Source organism: Erithacus rubecula (genome assembly GCF_903797595.1).
Source record: "Erithacus rubecula genome assembly, contig: scaffold_586_arrow_ctg1, whole genome shotgun sequence".
NCBI classification, from domain to species: Eukaryota; Metazoa; Chordata; class Aves; order Passeriformes; family Muscicapidae; genus Erithacus; species Erithacus rubecula.
In genome coordinates this window covers 26,609-48,402 of record NW_027635752.1, presented here as the reverse complement: position 1 = coordinate 48,402, position 21,794 = coordinate 26,609, and the positions used below count along the sequence as shown (strand labels likewise).

The 21,794-nt window shown below is 52.4% G+C and overlaps 1 protein-coding gene across 1 annotated transcript; it reads left to right on the top strand.

The window, feature by feature from the left end:
• Window positions 1-790: 790 nt before the first annotated feature.
• LOC306816439 (serine/threonine-protein kinase pim-1-like) lies at window positions 791-15,239 on the top strand (the record flags this gene model as incomplete). Its single annotated transcript, XM_079332884.1, has 10 exons — window positions 791-895; window positions 1,014-1,169; window positions 1,332-1,433; window positions 1,795-1,897; window positions 2,164-2,220; window positions 13,165-13,373; window positions 13,498-13,548; window positions 13,753-14,119; window positions 14,710-14,886; window positions 15,133-15,239. The coding sequence occupies 10 exons, from the start codon at window positions 791-793 to the stop codon at window positions 15,237-15,239; spliced, it is 1,434 nt and encodes a 477-aa protein (XP_079189010.1).
• Window positions 15,240-21,794: the final 6,555 nt, after the last annotated feature.

Here is a 21,794-nt window from a genome sequence, read left to right as displayed (position 1 = left end):
AAGACTGGATCTCTGTGAGTCAGTCCTGAGAGAGGTTTGCCTGCCCACCTCAATGTCTTGGTGCCTTTTCTCCCCGCCAGGGAGATGCGCCGTATCTTTATTCCCTTGTGTTTCCTCATTGAATTACACCTACTCAAGTGGCTGAGTAGGGAGGAGCTCCGCTGGGATCTGCCTTTCCTGGCATTCTTTGTGGAGGTGAGCCTGATGGCCAGTGCTGCCTTGCTGAGCTGCCTCCCAGCTCTTTGTCCTATTGCAGCCACAGCTGCCTGGGACAGTGCCCATGCCCTGTGCTGCTGTCTGGGCCCAGCCCTGTGCAGTTCCAGGCTCCTGCTTGCCAGGTCGTCTGTCACTGCCCTGTGCCTTTCAGATCATCTATTGCCTGGACTTGAGTAAACATGGTGACAGCATCCTTGAAATCATGTCCAGAAACGTGCAGAGCAAGTGCAGGGAGAGGCAGGGCCTGGCACTCAGAGGCCTTGTGGTGCTCAGCAAGGATCCCTCGATGGTGAGAAGGGGGCAGTGGCTGAAACTGCCCTGGGGAAAGCAGCCCCTTGGGCTGGCTGGGCTTCAGGAGCTGGGGCAGACACTCCCAGCTCTCTTGCCTCACCTTCCTGAGTTCTTTGGGACAGACCTTAGGCCTCTGGGATCTGTGGCAGCACGGTAGAGTTGTTGTGCCAGGGCCGTGTTGGTTCACAGCACAGCCTTGTCTCCTACGCAGGCCATAAAAATGTGCAGTCTGTCTCAATGCTTTGTGGAGCTGCTGGGTGATGCACGTGAATATGGTGCACGCATGACACTCTCTGTGCTCACCAATATACTTGAGAATGAACACATCCTGATATCCAGCAGCACCGCCCCAAAGCTGGCTGAGGCACTCCTGCCAATCTTTGAACAGGTAAGGCTCTGTGTTCACAGCCACAGGTTGGGTGCTGCCCAGAAGTTTTGTGGATTTTCAGGCCCTCACCCAGGGGGGCCTTGGGAAGTTGGTGCTGAGATCTTTTCCTTTTTTTCAGGACGACATCCATATGCAGCTGGTCTCCCTGAACCTCTTCCTTAAGATCATAGACTTGGTAGTGGACAAAGGAAAAAAGCCCTTGAAGAGGATTGTGAGACAGAGCCTGGTTCCACTCTTCTTTCATTGCCACGATGAGAATGAACGCATTGCAGAGGTGAGGTGCTGTGTGATGGTGCTTAAGCCCTGGGTGCCAGCTCGGATGTCTCCTGCCCTGGCCTCTCCCAGGCTCCAGCCTTCTGCTCGTGTCCTTGCCACAGGAACGCAAGTCCTTTTCTTTGGGCTGTGATTCCATCTCCGCATCTCTGCTGCTCTCCAGGCCTCTCGCGAGCTGCTGATTTGTGTGGCCAGGTTCCTAAAGAAGAGGAAGCACAAGCACCTGATTAAGAATGAGGAGATGTGGAAGTTCGTCAAGTGTCTGGTAGGACAGCCTGGAAGGCCCAGCCTCAGCCAGGAGAGCCCCCTGAGCGCGGCACTCACTGTGTGTGGCTGCAGCTGTGGCCCTGCCCAGCGCTGCCTGCAGGGGCCGCACGGGCTGTGCTCCCGCTCCTGCGGCCCCGAGCCGGGTGCCCTGGGAGCCCCGGCCCGGCAGGGCTGCGGGGAGGGGCGGCACCGCGGTTCCCCGGGCAGCAGCCGGCCCTGTGCCCCTGCAGAGCCCGGCCCAGCGGCTGCTGGCCGCGCCTCAGGGCTCTGCGGGCAGGGGAGGCCGGGGCCGGGCGCGGGCAGCGCCGGGCAAAGGGGCAGAGCCCGCCCCGAGCCTTCCCTCCCGCCGCTCTCCGCAGCTGACAGAGGACAGGAGCCGAGCGGTCGAGCACCTGCGCCAGGCGTTGCCGTACCTGCAGAGCCCTCAGGAGCCCCTGCGAGCGGCAGCCATCAGGTTCATTGGTGAGCCCGGGCTCCCTCCCCTCCTCGCCCCGGCGCAGCTCGGCCCCAGCCCCGGCTGCTGCCCCGGCAGCTTCTGCCATCCGGGCCTGGCGCCGCGGAGCCCCGGCTGCCCTCGGGGCTGCTGCCGCCCTCCCGCAGCCGTGCCCTTGGGCAAGGGCCCGGGCTGAGCCCTGCCAGGCCACGGGGCGAGTGGCCGCAGGGCTGGCAGCGCCACGGGCAGGGAGCTGTGCCGCCGGGCAGAGCCATGACGGGCTCTGTGTTCCCAGGGTTCGCCGGGATACTCATGAGAGGGCAGCAGGAAGAGTTCCAGGTGCTCAATGAAGGTGAGTGAGGGCAGCGGGCTGGCAGCAGGGGCTGGCAGGAGGAGCTGCAATCCCTGGGCAGGCAGCTGCAATCCCTGCCCCGGCTGCAGAGGGCTTCACTCCCTGTGCGGATGGACGGTGGCAGGGATGGAGCACAGAGAGATTTCTGGATCGTGGCAAGGACTTTTGGTCAGCACCTAGTGGGTGATCCTCTTGGCCATTGCAGGACCTGAGTGGGATGCCCTTTGCAGGAAGGTCTCCTGGGTCTCCTTGGATTCCTGCAGATGTGGGCCTTGACTGTGATTCTTTTGCTCTCTGTTACAGCTCTTCATGCCCAAAGGAAAAATACCAGCTCATCACATTTTAATTTCATATTCAACCCTGTTTACGGGCTGTGAGAGAAATAGAATTAGCTTCCTCTTCAGAATCCAGTGAACCAGCATTGCAATAATAGCACAAGGAGACACTGAAGAGGACACCATATCAAAATGCTGGAGCTCCAGGCATAGCTGATGATTGGCACAGCTGAGCCTGTGGGAAGCTCGCACGGCTTCAACCCTCTCCCTGCCTGTAAATAGCTCTCTCCCTCCAGTCCTCAGACTCTGCCCATCCCCTTTTTTTTCCCTGCCACCTCATCCATTTGCTTTGCCTTCCATTAATAAACGGTTTGGCTTCTTCACTTTGCCTCCATCTCTGTGGAGCTGAAGCAGCTCAAATCCGGAGTCCTGGGACACGCAGGCCTCTCCTGCTGTGATGAAAACCTTTTGTTCACCTGATAGACCTTGAGAGGATTTGCAAGGACTTGGAGGCTGGGATATCATTTTGCTATTTTGCTTTACTTGCAAGGATGCTGTTAATTATTTTGCTTTGCTTGTCTGAAAGACCTTGAGAGTGAGCCAAGATGTCTCTAATTGTTTTGCTTTGCTTGCCAAGATGCTGATAGTTATTTTCACTTTGCTTGCGTTAATCATCTATCGCCTTAAGTGTTAGTAAGGGTCAGTAAAACAAGGGTGAGGAAGACTACTCACCTTCATCCCTCGACCACCAGAAGGCAGAAGAAGACCCCCTAGCAACTGCAGGAGCGTGCGCGGAACTGCTAGAGAGGGGGGCATGGAACCCCAGAAACTGAACAACTTAAAAGGAGCGAGCTGAGAGGGGCCACGGCAGTTTCGGAGCTGGAGCTCTCCTGTCACCCGGCGCTGTGGATTTTGCTTTTGCCTTCTGTAACTAATAAATCTTTTTAACTTTGATTCGATCCTTTATGGCCCATTGCGTTCATTTATAACACCCGTCCCCCATATTTTGATCCCCCTCATATTTTAGGGTTCCCCCTCGCAATTTTGGGGTTCCCCCACACACATTTTTGGGTCACCCTCCCCCATATTTCGGTCCCCCCCTATTTTGGGTCTCCTCGCATATTTTGGGTCCCCCTCCCCCATATTTCGATCCCCCCCCGAAATTTTGGGGTCCCGCTCCCAAATTTTGGGGTCCCCCCACTCGTATTTTGGGGTCCCCCTCCCCAATTTTGGGGTCACTCCCATATTTCAGATCCCCCCCAGATCTGGGGTCCCCCCCCAATTTTGGTTCCCCCCCCCCATATTTTGGGTCCTCCTCACCCATATTTCGATCCCCCCCATATTTTAGGGTCCCCCTCCCAATTTTGGGTCTCCTCCCTCCCCAATTTTGAGGTCACCCACCCATTTTGGGGTCGCCCCCCATTCTGGGGTCCATCCCCCCCCAATTTTGGTTCCCTCCCCCCATATTTTGGGGTCTCCTTTCCCTCATATTTTGGTCCCCCCAATTTTGGATCCCCCCCCATATTTTAGGGTCCCCCCTCCCCATTCTGGGGTCCGTCCCCCCCCAATTTTGGGGTTCCTCCTCCCCCATATTTCAGATCCCACCCTTATTTTGGGGTCCCCCCTACCCCCCAAATTTTGGGGTGCCCCTCCCCCACCTGGTCGCGCCGCTCCTGGGGCAGCGCACGGCTCCCGGAAAAAGGAGTGACCCCCAAAAGGGACCTGGGGCACCCCAAAATCCGAGATCACCAAAAAACCCCCAAAATTAACCCAAAATCCCAAAAAACCCGGGGAAAATCCACCCAAAAATGACCCCAAAATGGCAAAAAATGACCCAGAAATGGTGAAAATCCAACCAAAAACCGCACCTGGAAAAAGGGGTGACCCCCAAAAGGGACCTGGGGCACCCCAAAATCTGAGATCACCAAAAAAAAACCCCAAATTTACTCCAAAACCCCCCAAAAAAGTCAAAATTCATCCCTGAACCCCCAAATTTCCCTGAAAACCTCCAAAATTTCCAAAATTAAAAAATAAATCCCAAAAAATCCCCCCAAAATCCCAAAAAAATCACCCAAAAATCTCCCCAAAATCCCAAAAAAATCACCCAAAAATCTACAAAAATCCCCCCAAAGTCCCCAAAAATCCCCCCAAAAATCCCCCCAAAAATCCCCAAAAATCCCCCCAAAAATCCTAAAAAAATCCTCAAAAATTTCCCCTTCAAAATCCCATAAACCCCCTCAAACCTCCCCCAAAAATCCCATAAAAATCCCCCAAAATTCCCCAAAAATTCCCAAAAAAATCTTCAAATATCCCCCAAAATCCCCCAAATCCCCTAAATCCTTCTCAAACCCCCAAACCTCCCCATAAAAAGTCCCCCAAAAATCCCCAAAATCCCCCAAAAATCCCTCCAAAACCACCAAACCTCCCCCAAACCTCCCCCAAAAAATCCCCAAAAAATCCATTAAAAAAACCCCAAAATTCCCCAAAATCCCCAAACCTCTCCCAAAAATCCCCTAAATCCTTCTAAAACACCCAATCCTTCCCCCAAAATCCCCAAAAATTCCCAAAAAACCCCCAAAAAATCCCCCAAACCTCCCCCAAAATCCCACAAACCTCCCCCAAAAATCCCCCAAATCCTTCTAAAACCCCCAAACCTTCCCCCAAAAAACACCAAAAATCCCCAAAAAGTCCCCCAAATCCCCCAAACCTCCCCCTAAAAATGCCCCCAAAAAATCCCCAAAAATCCCCAACCCCCCCTCCAAAAAAACTCCGAAAATCCCTCCAAAATCCCCCCAAAATCCCATAAAAACCCCAATCCTCCCCAAAAAATCCTAAAATCTCAAAACACCCCAAAATCCCCAATCCGAGTCCCGCACCGGAAGCGCCGCGCGCTCTCCGCCTCCAGCCCGGAGCCACACTCGAGCTCGACCACGAACAGCCCTGGAAATGGGGAAAAAACGGGAATGGGGGAAATTGTAAAAATGGATAAAAATAACCGAGTGAGGAAGAGATCTAAAAAATGGAAAAATCGGGAAAATTGCAAAAAATTGTAAAAATGGAAAAATTGTAAAAAATTATAAAAATGGGAAAATGGTAAAAAATGATAAAAATGGGAAAATTGTAAAAATGATAAAAATACTGAAATTACAAAAAATTCAAAAATGGGGAAATTGCAAAAAATAACAAAAATGGGAAAATGGTAAAAATTATAAAAATGGAAAAATTGTAAAAAATGATAAAAATGGGAAATTGTAAAAATGATAAAAATGATAAAAATGGGAAAATTTTAAAAAATGGTAAAAATAAGAAAATTGTAAATAAATTATGAAAATGGAAAAATTTTAAAAATGATAAAAATGGGGAAATTGTAAAATATTGTAAACCGGGAATTGGGGAAAATGATAAAATATTATTAAATATTATAAATATTATAAATATTATAACTTGGGGAAACGATAAAAAAGTATAAACTGGGAATTGGGGAAAATTTATAAAAAATTATAAATTGGGAATTGGGGAAATTATAAAAAATTATAAACCAGGAATTGAGGGAAAAATTATTTTAAAAATATATTTTGGGTGACTTCAGGTGATTTTGGCTGGTTTTGGTTGTTTTTGGGCTGGTTTGGGCTGGTTTTGGCAGTTTTTGGGATGGTTTTGGGCTGATTTTGGGGTATTTGGGGTGTGTTTGGCTGGTTTGGGGTGGTTTTGGCCATTTTTGGGGTGATTTTGGCCGTTTTTGGGTGTTTTTGTCACCTTTTGGCATCCCCCGGGTGAAGCCCAGCAGAGTCATTTTGGGGTGATTTTCGGCTGTTTTGGGGGTAATTTTGGCTGGGTTTTGGCTGGTTTTGTCAGTTTTGGGGTGATTTTGGGTGTTTTTGTCATCTTTTGGCAGCCCCGGGCTGAGGCTCAGCAGGGTCAGCAGATTCTCGATGTCGCTGCCGATGCTGCGAGCGACGCCCGGGTACTGGGGGGACCCAAAATCACCCCAAAATCACCCCAAAATCACCCCAAAATCACACCCTAGACCGCAAAATCACCCCAAAATCATACCCCAGACCCCAAAATCACCCCAGAGAACCAAAAATTACCCCAAAATCACCCCAAAATCACACCCCAGACCCTAAAATCACACCCCAGACCCCAAAATTACCCCAGAGAACCCAAAATTACCCCAAAATCACCCCAAAATCACACCCCAAACGCCAAAATTATCCCACAGACCCAAAATTACCTTATAGACCCCAAAATTACACCATAGACCCCAAAATTATTCCAGAGACCCCAAAATTACGACACAGACCCCAAAATTCTGGAACAATTCCCAAAATTCCAAATCAAATCGCAAACTTCCAGCCTGAATTCCCAAAATTCTGCCCCAATTCCAAAAAATCCCAGCACAAATTCCCAAAATTCTGTCCCAGTCCCCAAACTCCCATCCCAAATGCCAAAATTTCCATCCAAATCCCCACAAAATCCCCCAATTTTTGTTTTCCCCAAAATTCCCATGCCATTTTTCCCAAATTCACCCCAAATTCCCATTTTTCCCCCCCAAATGTCCATTTTTCCCCAAATCCCCATTTTCCCCCCCAAAAGTCCCATTTTCCCCCCCAAATTCCCACCAAATTCCCAAATCCCTGGGTTTTTTTTCCCCAAAATTCCCATTTCCCCCCCATTTTTCACTCCAAAATTCCCATTTTCCCCAAAAGTTCCCATTTTCCCCCGTTTTTTTCCCCCCACATTCCCCCAATTTGCAAAAAATTCCCTCAATTTCCCAAATTCTGGGGTTTTTTTCCCCAAATTCCCATTTTTCCCCACAAATTACCATTTCTCCCCCCCAAATCTCCATTTTCCCCCAAAAATCTCCATTTTCCCCCCAAATTCCCCCAATTTACTGGGGTTTTTTTCCAAAAATTCCCATTTCTCCCCCCATTTTCCCCCCAAAATTCCCATTTCCCCCCCAAATTCCCCCAATTTCCCATTTTCCTGTTTTTTTTTTTCCAAAATTCCATTTTCCGCCCATTCCCCCCCCCCCCCAAATTCCCATTTTCCCCCCAAATTCCCCCAATTTGCCAAATTCCTGGGGCTTTTTTTCCCAAAATTCCCATTTTTTCCCCTCAAAATTCCCATTGTCCCCCCCAAATCTTTATTTTCCCCTCCCAAAATCCCAATTTTTACCCTCCAAATTCGCATTTTCCCCCAAAGTCCCCCAATTTCCCAAATTCCTGGTTTTTTTACCCCAAAATTCCCATTTTTCCCCCCAAATTCCTATTTTCTTCAAAAATTCCCTCAATTTCCCCCAATTTCCCAAATTCCTGGGGGTTTTTTTTTCCAAAAATTCCCATTTTTTTCCCTCCAAATTCCCATTTTCCCCCAAAATTCCCATTCTCCCCCCCAAAATTCCCCAATTTTCTGTTTTTTTCCAAAATTCCCATTTCCCCCCCCCACTTTCTCCACGAAGTTCCCCCAATTTCCCAAATTCCTGGGGCTTTTTTTCCCAAAAATTCCCATTTTTCCCCCCAAAATTCCCATTTTTCCCCCAAAAGTCCCATTTCCCCCCCCCACCAATTCTCCATTTCCCTCCCCAAATCCCCCCATTCCCGTCACTATTATCCCTATTCTCATTTTTGTTCTCACTTTTATGTTTTATTTTCTATTTTATTTTTATTTTTATTTCTATTTCTTCCATTCCCTCCTGCACCTTTAGCGCCCCCTGGCGGCCGTCGCGGAGCCGCGCACGGTGAACCTGCCCCAGGGAAATCCTGGAATTCCAGGAGCTGCTCCCGCCAGCCCGGGCCCAGATCCTCCTCCAGCACAGCCTGGGGATCCCAGAAATTCTCAAAATTATCAAAATATCCCAGAGTTCCAAAAAAAGCCAGGTGAAAATCCCAAAAAGTAACATAAAGTCACATTAAAAGCTATAAAATACTATAAAATATCAAAAAATCACATTAAAAACTATAAAAATCCCTTAGAATCCCAGAATTCCTGGAGCTGGTCCCAAATCCCTGCCCAGCTTCTGCTCCAGCACAGCCTGGGGATCCCAAAAATTCCCCAAATTATGGAAATTTAAAAAAAAACCCGGTGAAAATTCAATAAATTATCATAAAATCACATTGCATCCTATAGAATCCTATAAAAGCCCCATAGAATCCTGGAATTCCAGGAGCTGGTCCCAAATTCTGGCACAGGATAAAAACCCCAATCCCCTACCCGGGTCTGCCAGCCCAGCATGGGCTCTGCGCTCTGCTGGAGCCGCACCAGGATCTGCTGCAGCTGTGGGGTCAGAACCGACGAGTCTGTGCGGGACTGTGGGGTTATGGGATTGTGGGATTGTGGGGTTATGGGATTGTGGGATTATGGGATTATGGGATTGTGGGATTGTGGGACTGTGGGGTTATGGGATTGTGGGGTTATGGGATTGTGGGGTTATGGGGTTATGGGATTCTGGGGTTATGGGATTGTGGGGTTATAGAGTTTTTGGGATTTGGTGGTTTATGGGGTTATGGGATGTTCTTGGTGGATTTTGGGATATTTTGGGGGTGTTTTTGTGGTGATTTTGGGGTGTTTCTGGGATATTTATTGGGTGGTTTTGGGGTGACTGTGGGATTGTTTTGGGATATTTTTGGGGTGATTTTGATATAAATTTGGGATGTTGTGGGGTGTTTGTAGGGTGATTTTGAGAAATTTATTGGGGTGTTTATGGGATGTTTTTTGGGTTGTTTATGGGATATTTTGGGGTGATTTTGGGATGCTTTTTGGATTTTTTTGAGTGTTTTTGGGATACTTTTGTGATATTTTTGGAGTGATTTTGGGATGGTTTTTGGGGTTTTTTGGGTGTTTTGGGGGTGATTTGGATATTTCTGTGGTATTTTTGTGATGTTTATGGGATATTTCTGTGATATTTTTGTGATGTTTATGGGATATTTCTGGGATATTTTGGGGTGGTTTTGGGATGTTTTTGGGGTGTTTTGGGCTGTTTTGGGTCCCTCCTGCCATGCTCAGCACTGTCCCAGTTTGGGATATCTTTGGGGTGTTTTTGTGATATTTCTGGGATATTTTTGGGTTATTTCTGTGATATTTTTGGGATTTTTTTTGGGTTATTTTGGGATATTTTTGGGTTTATTTTGGGGTGATTTTGGGGTGTTTTGGGGTCCCACCTGCCATGCTCAGCAGCTGTCCCAGTTTCAGCGCCGCCCCCCTGGCCCAGCTCAGCGCGGCACCAAACGCTCGGCAGTGGCTGCTGACAGCAGGGGCGAGCCTGGGGGACAAACTGGGGAGGGGGAGACAAAACTGGGGAGGGGGATCCTGAAAATGGGGAGAGGGAGACAGATTGGGGAGGGGGAGACACAAATTGGGGGGGAGAGACCCCAAAATTGGGGAGGGGGGAGACCCTAAATTGGGGAGGGGGGAGGCCCAAATTGGGGGGGGAGAGACCCCAAAATTGGGGAGGGGGGAGACCCTAAATTGGGGAGAGAGACCCCAAATTTGAGGGGGGACCCCGAAACTGGGGAGGGGAGAGACCCCAAATTGGCGAGGAAAGGACCCAAAATTGGTGGGGGGGTGGGGATTTGAAGGGGATATAGGGGTCCCCAGTTGGGTCTGGGGTCTCAGGGGGATTTTGGGGGTCCCCAATTGGGTCTGAGGTCTCAGGGGGATTTTGGGTCTGGGGTTTCACACTCACCATGGCGCTGCTCCTGCCCCCACAGCCGCATCTGGGTGGCTCCGGCCAAAGCCCCCAGACCCAATTCCAGAGACCCCAGACCCGATTCCAGAAACCCCAGACCCAATTCCAGAGACCCCAGACCAAATTCCAAACAGAGCCCACAGACCCAATTCCAGAGACCCCAGACCCCATTCCAAACTGGGCAGGTGGGGGACACCAATGGGGGACCCCAAAATCCCAGTGCCCCCATTTCCACTCCCAGTCCCCCCCAGTCCCTCCCAGTCTCCCCCAGTCCCTCCCAGTTCCCCCATTTCCATTCCCAGTCCCCCCCAGTCCCTCCCAGTCCCTCCCAGTCCCCTCAGTTCCCCCAGTCCCTCCCAATTCCCTCATTTCCCATTCCCAGTCCCTCCCAGTCCCTCCCAGTCCCCTCAGTTCCCCCAGTCCCTCCCAATTCCCTCATTTCCCATTCCCAGTCCCATCCAGTCCATCCCAGTCTCCCCAGTTCCCATTCCCAGTTCCCCCAGTCCCTCCCATGGCCGCTGCCCAGCCCATCTGGCTCACGGGCACCGGCGCTGCCGGCCCCGCCCCCCGGCCTGGGGAGACCCCAAAATAAACACGGGGAACCCAAAACAGAGAGAACCCCAAAAATACAGAGAACCCCCAAATACAGAGACACCCCAAAAATAGAGACCCCGTAATAAACACAGGGACCTCCAAAACAGCACAGGGACCCCAAAAGCAAAGAGAACCCCAAAAACAAAGAGAACCCCAAAAACAGAGACCCCAAAAACACAGACCCCAAAAATAGAGACCCCAAAATAAATACAGGAACCCCAAAAATCAGCGGGGAAACCCCAAAAACAGAAACCCCAAAATCAGCACAGGGACCCCCAAAACTGCACCGGGGACCCCAAAAGCAGCACAGGGAACCCGAAAATACAGAGAACCCCAAAACCAGAGAGAATCCCAAAAAATACAGGGAACCCCAAAAGAAGCACAGGGACACCAAAATAAACCCTGGAAACCCCAAAAAATACAGAGAACCCCCCCAAAAATAGCGAGAACCCCCCGAAAAATGCGGGAAACCCTAAAAACACCCAAAATAATGAACCCCCCCCAAAACGAAACCCAAAAATAGAGGGAACCCCCCAAAAATACAAGAACCCAAAAATAACAGGACCGACCCCCCCCCTCCCAAATATCAGAGCCTCCCCCCAATACTGGGAACCCCCAAAAAGAGCCGACACCCCCCCCCCAAAAATTACCGGGACCCCCCAAATATCGGAACCCCCCCCAAATATTGGGAGCCCCCAAACTCCAGGATCCCCCAAAAAGAGCCGGGATCCCCAAATAACCCCCCCCCCCCCCCGGAATATCGGGACCCCCCAAAAAAACACCGGGACCCCCCAAATATTGGGAGTCCCCCAAATACTGGAACCCCCTCAAATATCGGGCCCCCCCCCCAAAAAAATAGAGACACCCCCTCCCAAACACTGGGACCCCCCAAAAAGTACCAGGACCCCCCAAATATTGGGAGTCCCCCAAATACTGGAACCCCCCAAAACATTCGCGATTCCCCAAATACCGGGACCGCCCTCCAAATATCAACACCCGCCCCAAATACCGGGACTCCTCCCCCAAAAATAGCGGGACCCCCCCCAAATATCGGGATCCCCAATCCTGGGACTCCCCCGCTCCAATACCGAGAATCCCCAAAATCGGGACCCCCCCAAATATCGGGACCCCCCCCAAAAAAAAAATACCGAGACCCCCCTGAAACACCGGGACCCCCCAGAAAGAGCCAGTACCCTCCCCCAGTCACTGACCTGGTCCCAGTCGGTTTTTTGGGGGGCATCCTAGGCGGTTTTTTTGGGGAGGGTCCCGGCGGGGGTCTGGGCCAAGCCCCGTCCGAGCCCCCCAGGGTGGAACCCCCCCAGGGACCCCCGGGAGAGCGCATCGGGAATCGTCAATGAATACTCAACATGTTGATGCATTTAGGGAAGTCTTTTCTGAGTTAGTGTGTGCTCTGGGCTGAACTTCAAGTACCCGGAGATAAGAAACTTTTGCTTTATTGTTTTTGTCTTTGTGTGGGTTTCGCGTGCTGGGGGAGGGGTGGATTTCACCTGAGGGAAGCAACGCGAGGCCGGGGAGTGGGAGGGGCTGTCCCGCGTCTGGGGGCCTCCCCTGTGAGCTGCGGGGACCAATCGGAGAGCTGAATGAGTGATGGACAGCTCGGGAAACCAATGAAAAGTCATTTCGCTTTCTCAATTCACAGTGGATCAAGTTAACTAATCTCTCCTTCGGCCTCAGGCTCCTGGTGTGGTGCAGTGGCCTCTGGCCGGTGCCCCGGCCGTCGGCCCGGCCCCAGCTCTGCGGGGAGCCCCCGGCCCGGCCCCGGCTCTGCGGGGAACCCCCGGCGCGGCCCGGCTCGTGCTGGGACAGTTTCAGGGGCTGCCCTCGGGGCGCGCGGGGCTCGGCCATGGGGCGAGTGGGGCGAGCGTGGAACGGACACGCGGACAAGCGAACACGCGGAGAAACGGCCCCGGGGGTTCAGTTGCAACAGCAACAGCGGCAGTGGCGGCAGCAGCAGCAGCAGCAGCGAGTCTACAGATCCTCTGGATCTCTTGTTCCTTCTCTTCCTCGGAGTCGCTTTCCCCGACGCTCTCCCTCTTCTCCCTTCTCCCCTCTTCCCGTTCCGGGCCATGTTCCGAGCCCGCCCCCGGCCCCGGGCGGGGCTGCCCCTGCCCCGTCGCCGGCCCCAGCCCCGGCTCCGCCCATCCCCCCGCGGTCTCGCCTCCGCCCGGCTCTCGCTGTCCTGGCTGTGGCGCTGTTGGCTGGGCATCAGTGCCTGGGGCTGGGGAGGCATCACTTCTCTTTGGCTCCGCTTGTCCCGGCCCCAGTCCCAGCCCCGGCCCCGGCTCCTCCCGGGGTCTGCGGAGGGCACACACGGCGCGGCCGCTCCCGCCGCCCCCGCTGTGGCTCCTTCAGCCCGAGCTCCGCCAGGGCCCGGGGCGGGTGGGGATGCCCGACCCAGGACGCTCGGGGGGCACTTGGGGGCCGTGTCTGGCCCCGGGCCGAGCGCTGACAGCCGCGTGTCGCCCGCAGGGAAGGTGCTGGAGGCGTTGCAGGAGCGGTACCGGATGGGTTCGCTGCTGGGCAGAGGCGGCTTTGGCAGCGTCTTCTCGGGCACCCGGCTCGCGGACGGCGCCCCGGTGAGTGGCGGGGGCGGAGGAGGAGGGAGGAGGAGGGAGGAGGAAGAAGAAGACGAGGAAGGGGAGGCTGGAGCGCGGCGTGCTGGGCAGTGAGCTCAGCCCGCTGCTTCCCCTTGGCTCACAGGTTGCCATCAAGCGCGTGCCCCGGAATCGCATCCAGCACTGGGGCGAGCTGGTGAGTGAGCGGGGCCAGCGGCAGAAGCCGGGGCGTGCCGGGCGGCGAGGAGCCGGGGCCCGGCAGGGTGGGAGCCGCCGGGAGCCCTGCAGGGAGAGCGGGCGTGGGGTGAGCGGGGGGTGCAGAGCATCCCGGGCTGGCTGAGGAGCCCCAGAGCCCTGGCACGGCCTCAGCCCCGCTGACAGCATCGTGCTCCTCGCGCAGCCTGACGGCGCCCGTGCACCCCTGGAGATTGTGCTGCTGGACAAGGTGTCCACTGGGTTCCCTGGAGTCATTCAGCTGCTGGAGTGGTTTGAGCTGTCCAGCTGCTTCTTGCTGGTGATGGAGCGTCCAGAGCGATGTCAGGACCTCCGTGATTTCATCGCGACTCGGAGATTCCTGCCGGAGGAGGAGGCGCGGGGGCTGTTTCGCCAGGTGCTAGAGGCCGTGCGTCACTGCAGCAGCTGCGGGGTCCTGCACAGGGACATCAAACCGGCCAACATCATCATCGACCTGGACAGCGGGCAGCTCAAACTGATTGACTTCGGCTGTGGCACCTTCCTCCAGGACACAGTCTACACCCAGTTTGCAGGTGAGCCGAGCCTGGGAGATGCTCCTGGGCATCTCATTGCCCAGCCTGGCTGTGGCACCAGGGATTTCCCCCTTTGCTGCAGGCCATGGTGTTGCTTCTGCAGCCAAGTTGCTTTCAGGTGGGGCTCAGAGGGGGGCCAGCTGCCAGCTCTGCCAACCTCATTCACCAGCCACTTAGCCAGCCCAGCACAAACCCCATGGGGGTGGCAGAGAGGGGGGTCAGACCTGGGCACTGCTCAGTTTGGTGTGCAGGCGAGGAAGGGCTTGGACTGCTTTGCTGCCCTTGTTTGCCTTAGCTTATTAATGTTTTCTGGGGGCAATGCAAGCAGGAGGAGAGTGGGTTTTTCCCACCACTGGGTGGGTTTTTCTTCTGTGTGTCCTAGCTGGGCCTTCCCAGGGCTTCTACTGCCCTCTACCAATGCCAGTGGCTTCTTTTTTAGCCCCAGTTTTGTACACAAGAGCCAGGTGCTGGCAAGGAGGCAGCAGGTCACCCCCTGTGCCACTGCTGCAGCCCCCCCATGCCCAGGGATGCTGGGGCCAGGCTCTGGGAGCAGCAGCATCCCCCTGATGAGCTCCATCTGTATTCCATAGGAACACCATCCTACAGCCCCCCTGAATGGACCCAGCTTAAATGCTACCATGGCGAGGCAGCAACGATCTGGTCCCTGGGCATCGTGCTGTACCAGATGGTCTGCGGGAAACACCCGTTCAAGAAGGGCCGGGACATCATCCGGGGCCAGCTCAAGTTCCCACGAGGACTTTCTCAAGGTGGATCCTCATCTCTGGGCACGGGGAATACCAGTGCTGGGAGACAGCAGTGGGCTCGTGAGCATCCTGCTCTGGCAGCTGCTGAGGAGGTGGCACATGTCCTGCTCTCCTCCAAAACAGGGAGTTGTCTGGAAAGTTTAGGCCCAGTTCTGAGCACATCCAGCAGCGCCTGGGCATGGGAACAGTGGGGCGAAGCAAACAGGGTCCTTCTCCAGCTGACTGGTGGTTGCTGGTTTCTCTCCCCAGAGTGCCGAGATGTTATCAGCTGGTGTTTATCCATGCGCTCCTTGGACAGGCCATCTGTGGAAGATCTGTTCCATGACCCTTGGCTGCAGGATGTTCATCTGCCCTAGAAGATGGGAGAGATTCACAGGCACCATTTAATCCAGGAGCCTTTGATCAAACAGCTACACACATCTCTTGGTCACAAGAAGCAAAGAAACCCAGATTTTTTGTACCATGGAGCAGGGGTCATCAGATGGGAGCATCTGTTCTGGAGCTGAGCTGGTCTTGCAAGCACTGGCAGCCACCATTCGACCTGGTTTTACCTGTCCTGGTTCAGTGATGGCTGAGTCCCTGGGCAGAGCACAGACAGCCTGGTCTGGCCCCCAGGGAAGGAGAAGCAGCTCCTGGAGAAGCTGTACCAGGTGGGGCTGCTGCAAGGACAACCTCAAGGATGACAACCTCTGCCTGGCCCTGGCCACTGGCAGTTGGAGATGATCGACTTCGATTCCGGCACCTTCTTCAAAGGCATTCCAGGCCAAATTTGCAGGTGAGTCCCCAGGCAGGGGGATGCTCCCAGATCTGGGCATGGCACGGCCTGGCCGGGAACCAAAGGTTCCCCCCTTTGCTGGGGTGGCTGCAAGGAACTCTTCAGTGGCTGCCAAGCTGCTTCTTGGCTCTGGGCAGCTGCTGAGGGGCTGGATGTGCCATGGCTGGCTGCAGGCTGGGCACACGTGCTGCCCTCCTGCTCTGCTCCCAGGGGCAGCAGTGACTGGGAGGTTTGTGCCCAGCTCTGGGCACAGCCAGCACGGCCTGGGCACTGCGGGGTCGGGACAAGGGGGACAGGAGCCTTCGGCTGACGGGCGGGTTCTGGTTTCTCTCCTTGCAGCCGGGCTCTGCAGATGCTGAGGCTGCTCTGGGCTGTGCCAGGGCTCTGCTGGGCTCAGCCCTGGGCACAGGGCTCTGCCCTCACAGGGCTCTGACAGCTTTGCACCAGACGAGCCCGTTCCGAGCGCACCGCCTGAGCTTTCTGCTTTGCAGGTGAGTGAGATGCTCCTGCAGGCCAAGGGTTTGCTGTTAGGGACACACACCCAATGGGCAAGAACCCACACTCTCCACGGTGCCAGCTGAACCTCTGGATTTCCACAGGATGTCCCACTCTTCATTCCTTTTTGGCTGGAATTGTGCAGTTGCACTTTCTTCTTCCTCTAGACGTGCCACGAGTGGGCAAAACCTGGCGAGGGGCCGTGTTCCTAAGGCAGTGCAGCCTGGAGCTGATGGAAGGAGAATTTCCGTTCTGCACTCCCAAACCAAGCAAAAAGCTGTAAGTGGGACTTTCCGTCTTTAAGAAGCCCCTGACAGTTTCAAAGGGAATGTGCAGGTCTTTCACGGGGTGAGAAGGAAGAGCATCTCCTAAAGGATTTGGGCAGTGACAGAGTTTAGATTGCCAGTCTTGCCAGGAGCTGGCAGGGCACAAAGCAATTTCTTCTTGTTTCACTCCAATTCTACCACAATTTAAAATAACTATATTGGAAATAAACCTCAAAATCTTTTTAGAAAAGGTTACTGAGGCCAGTAAAATGTATCAATGCCATCAACTCATTTACAAAGTAAATAACTGAGTTTTCTGCTGTGAAAGATCAATTATTAAACTGAATTAAAAGTTACGGAAGATTTTTCACTGCAAACTTGGGCGGGCTTTTATCTTTCACATTTTATAGAGGTTTTTTCTTTTCTTTTTTCTTTTTCTTTAGTTTAAAACAGAAAACATGCCATAAAATAGGAGTGTCTTCTGTTCCTGGTTCCCATGTGGAGCAGCTCCTTCCCGCTGGCTGAGCTGTTCAGGCAGAGCAGTCTCTGGAAGAGATTCGCAGGCTCCCTGTTTGCTGTGCTGTCCCACTTGTGCCCAACCAGCTTTTTTTTTTTAATTCTTTGCACTTTTGCAATATATAAATTACTCTGTTCCTTAAGTTGGTGTCTGTGTCTTCGGTGCTGACCTTGCCCATTGGCAAAGCAGATATTGTGGGCCCCATAGAACCAAAGATGCCTTGTGACACTGTGGGGCCTGGTGTGACGAGGAGACCATTGTGGGACTGTGGGGCTCCATGGAACCATGGGGACCATTCTGACACTGCAGAGACTTACATTACCTAGGGTTCCTTCTTTTCCTCTCCCTGTCCCTGCCCCAGCCCAACAGTGCAGGTGACATAGTCATGGTTACCTCCTGCAGCAACAACTGGAGGCACTGCAGGTCAGGGACAGCCACTCTGTGTCTGGAATGCTCAGCAGATGCTCACCTTGGGAATTTCCTGCAGCCTCCGGGCCAGCCCCGCTGCCCAGCACAGCATCAGAGTTGGCCCCAAGGTTCCTCAGGCAGCTGCTGCTGCCCCAGGGACAGGGCAGCCTCTTTCCAGGGCTTCTCTGCATCCCAGGGGCTCCTGCTCTGCTCCTGGCACATTCCAGCTGCCCACAGAGCCTGTGCCAGGGAACACGTCTGTACTGGCCTGAGCAGCCACTGCTGCAGCCCCTGCCCTGCTCCCAGAGCCCGAGCTGGGGCTGCTGCTCTGCAGGGCACGGGGGCTGTGCTGCCCGGGGCCCTGGGCTGCCTCTGCTGGGCTCTGCTGCTCAGCCTGGGACACAGAGGCAGCTGATGGTGCTCCCTGCACTGACCCCCTCCCACACAGGCTCTGCTGGGGCTGTGGAGGGGCTCAGAGGTGCCTGCCTTGTTCCAGGGCTGCCAGATGCCCTTGGGCCTGCCCTGGATTCTCCTGGGGAAGGTCCCTGAAGCTCAAAGCAGTCAGTGCCCAGACTCTCTTCCCTGTGCCTGCTGTGTCCCTGGGGCTGCAGAGCTCTCCTGGGTCACAGCAGACATTCAGTCCTTGGTCTCTGGGTGACCCCACACTGGACAGGATTTTGCTGCAGGGCTCCATTTGCTGCTGACCTGATGGGATGGGCTGTCCCTGCAGATCCTCTGTGCTCTCCTGGCAGGCTCTGATTTCCTACAGGAAAGCGCTCACCTGCCACCAGAGCCATCACAGTTTCAGAGTCCCAGACAGGTGACTTGGAGGGCATTTGTCACTTCCATGGCCACTGAGCACTAACACAAAACACAAACATCTGACCCTGCCTTCAGTCCCTGAAGTACCACAGTGGAACCCTGATCTCATGGCACTGACTCCAGGGACAAACAAGCAAAACAGTGAGACTCTGCAAAACCCATTCCTTGGGCTTCTCCTGGAGACTAGCTTAGTAAAAAGACTTCAGCCTTTGGGCACTGCACTGAGCAAATCCCCTTTGCTGGTGGAACTGCTGTGCTGCAGCCTGGCTGTGTCCCAGTCATGCCCATGGCCTGTCCCTGCCTGTGGTCACACCACAGATACACTGCAATACAGGGACTGAGCTGCCAGAGCACTCAGGTCTTGGACAAGGACAATAAAATTGTCCTTGTCATCTCCTCAGGGGTGGAGATGGAGAAAGTATAGCCCTCAAAAGACCCAAGTGCTGCTGCTCTCTGGCAGTGCTGCTGTGCTGGGACTTTTTCTCTTGACCTCTGCACACAGACACTGCCCCTGCAGCTGAAGGAGAGGTAAGAGAGGGAAGATTTTTGACAAATACATCTCTGCAAGAACATTCACTTTATTTAAGTACGCACAGAGCATGATGCCTAATTTACACAATCTGTGAGTAAAGAGGTAGACCATGAACTCAGTATGTGAAGATGACTCCATTTTCAGTGTGAAAATGATTACAAGGAAAAACTAGAAAACCCTGTTGTCCCTCTCCCCCTGCCCCACCCCCACCTTCACAGCACTATTAAAGGCTTTAGAAGGCACGCTTGGCATGTAATGTGTTACATTAAATGCTCTGAAGAGGAAAATACCTTTTTTAAGGTACTTTGGAATTTCCTTTCCACACTGAGTGTCTGAGAGGTTTTTGTGTAATCCTGGCCTCCAATTCTCTCCTCCAAGGAGTCCATGAGGAGCCTGTGCTGGGGATGAACCTCAGTGGTTCCCATTAATGCTTTGAGACACTTTGGGTTTTCCTCTGATTTTGACTCCTGGAAAAGTTTGTGCAATCTCCTCTCTGGCCCTGAGGTTCCAGGGCTCAGCACCAAATGCACCACAGGGCTCACTGGGATCAAGCAAGTCCTGACCAACATAGGTCTGCCTTGATTTCCCTCTGCTCTGGTGCAGTTCATTAGGAAGTTCTTTTTTGTTTGTTATGGAGAAATATTTCAAAGGGCTTCTAATAAATCCACATTGCTATTTTAATGGATATCTTTCTCTCTTTAGAGCAGAGGTGATTGCAGTGACTGATACTGATCCATGGTCTTTCCTAAGGAGGTCTGGTCAGGTCAGAGAAGCTGTGCCTTGAGTTCTTGGAGAACTGGCTGCACACAATCAAAGAGGGGTCTTCTTTTATTTTAGCAATCTAAACTCCAGTTTCCCCAGTGAAAACAGACACCTTCCTCAAGTGTGTACAAAGTCCAAGGTGTCACCAAGGAGGTTCCCCTTCCCCAAGGCATAACTGTGAAAAATGAGGTTCACTTTCCTGGTAAATTTTAAAAGGCTTAATTTAAGACAAACAAACAAAAAAAGCCCCCAAAACAGTAGGAGACAAAGACAATAAAGCAAAGGGTTAATAAGGCTGAGTTCTGGGCATCCAGCCAAGAGTACACACTAATTCAGAAAACACTTCTTTCAATGCATCAACATGCTGCATATTCATAGACTCTCATGCATTATTCAAAAACATTCCTCTTGAGCTCCCCCAGCCTGCCCATTCCTTCCATCCTGTAAATCAACATTCTTTATTTCTCTTTGTGGTTTTGTCTTGTTGTGGATGATCAATACATTTCTTCCCTGGGGGTCTTTGTGTCACTGCTATCTTCATCAGGGTAGGATAATCCAAGAACATTAAGGATTTCCTGATTATCTTTTAACATACTTTGAGTTAGTTACATAACAAAAGCTTTTTATATCACTATGCTATAGTCCAAGAAAAAATATATTTATCACACTACTATTTCTAAGTTTTGTTAATAGCAGAACTAAAAGGAACTATATTCATACAGCAAAGTTTTCCAACATTATACATATAGAATTAATTTTAATATTTATAAAAGCCAATAATATAGTATGTACTTATAACAATATCCTCCCTGTTTCTTTTTATAAATCATTTGGCTTGAGCAATAATACTTGTTTTCTAGCCTCCATTATTCACTACTTTTTTCTTAAATTTTTTTTCCTTCTTTTAAAAGGTCTTCTATATTATTTTGTTTCTTTAGTACCATGATCTTTTGTGCCATTCCAGATATAGTCAATTTTGGATTTATAGGCCTTGTTACCACTTGCATGCCTTGGACTACACTGGTGTTCAGTCAAAACAGGTAATCAAACAAGGAAGAAATATCAGACCAGCTGTAGCAGATCAAAGGAAGAAGCCTAGCTTATTCCACCACTCTATTCCCAATATGTTATCCCACCAGCTTGTTTTTAGCATTGATTCACATTTTTGTACCGGTACATGAGTTATTTTTCTGACATTATATGTAAGATGGGATCCCCATTGTCATCTATTTTTAAAGAACAATCTGATGTATTAAATTTCCTGCAGACCCCTCCTTCTTCAGCTAACAAATAGTCTAAAGCCAGCCTATTCTATTGGGGTTCAATATCCCCAACTCCCATCTTGTGCCCAGGCAGCTGGGTCATATTTTTCCAATATAGGTTCAGAGGGCCATTCTGCATCTCCCTATTTTTAAAATCCTCCAATCAAATGCCTTTTCTTTCTTTTTAGATCCTCATAAACTGGTATTCCCAATTGATCTCCATTTGGTCCTGGCAAAAGAAAAACTTCTAGCTGCATGATTTCCAGAGTACCGTATCATAATTCCCTTTCCACTGGGAGAGGAGGTCAGGATATGCTCTTTTTCCACATAACCAAAATAAGCTATCCGGTGCTTTCCAATAACCTGGCCCAGAGCCAGAGGTGATCCCTTGCCAAGGCTGTGCCGTGGCACCTGCCCTGTGCCACGCTGGCTGCTCAGGCACCGCAGGACCAGCAGCAAACCCCAGTGCCAGGAGCAAAGGCCGGGTCAGCCAGACAGAAAGGGTCAGGGCTGGGCACTGTTTCCATGGCAGGCACTGCAACACCACACCTGGGTCTCCTGTCCCGGCAATGGCCATGGAAACCCCTGGCAGGGCTTGATGGCACCGACACTGGCACTGAGACACTGCTGGGCCGAGGGCCATGGCAGCCACCCCTGGGCTGCACCGGAACCAGGATTGCCATGGCAGCCAGCAAAAAACCCCGTTGCTATTGTCCAGTGCCACCACAACCTGCAGGAGACACTTTGCTGAGGTCGGATCCGTGGCTATCAACCTTTTTCCTGCCGTGGTGGGGGACTGTCACGGTCACTCGCACTCAGGGCCCATGGCCGGGCAGGGCTCCATGGACACAGGCACTGAGCCTGTGCCAGAGTCGGCTGCCATGGCAACCATCCCAAAGGCCATGGCCAGGGCTGGGGGCATGGAAAGGAACCCGTGGAGCCGAGGCCATGGTGGATGGCTAAGAACAATGGTTTGGGCTGGGGCAGAGGGAATTTCCTTCTGGGGCTGTGTTTGGGCTGCTTCTGAGCACAGGGCTGAGCACACAGAGATGGTTTTGCTCTTGCTGAGCTC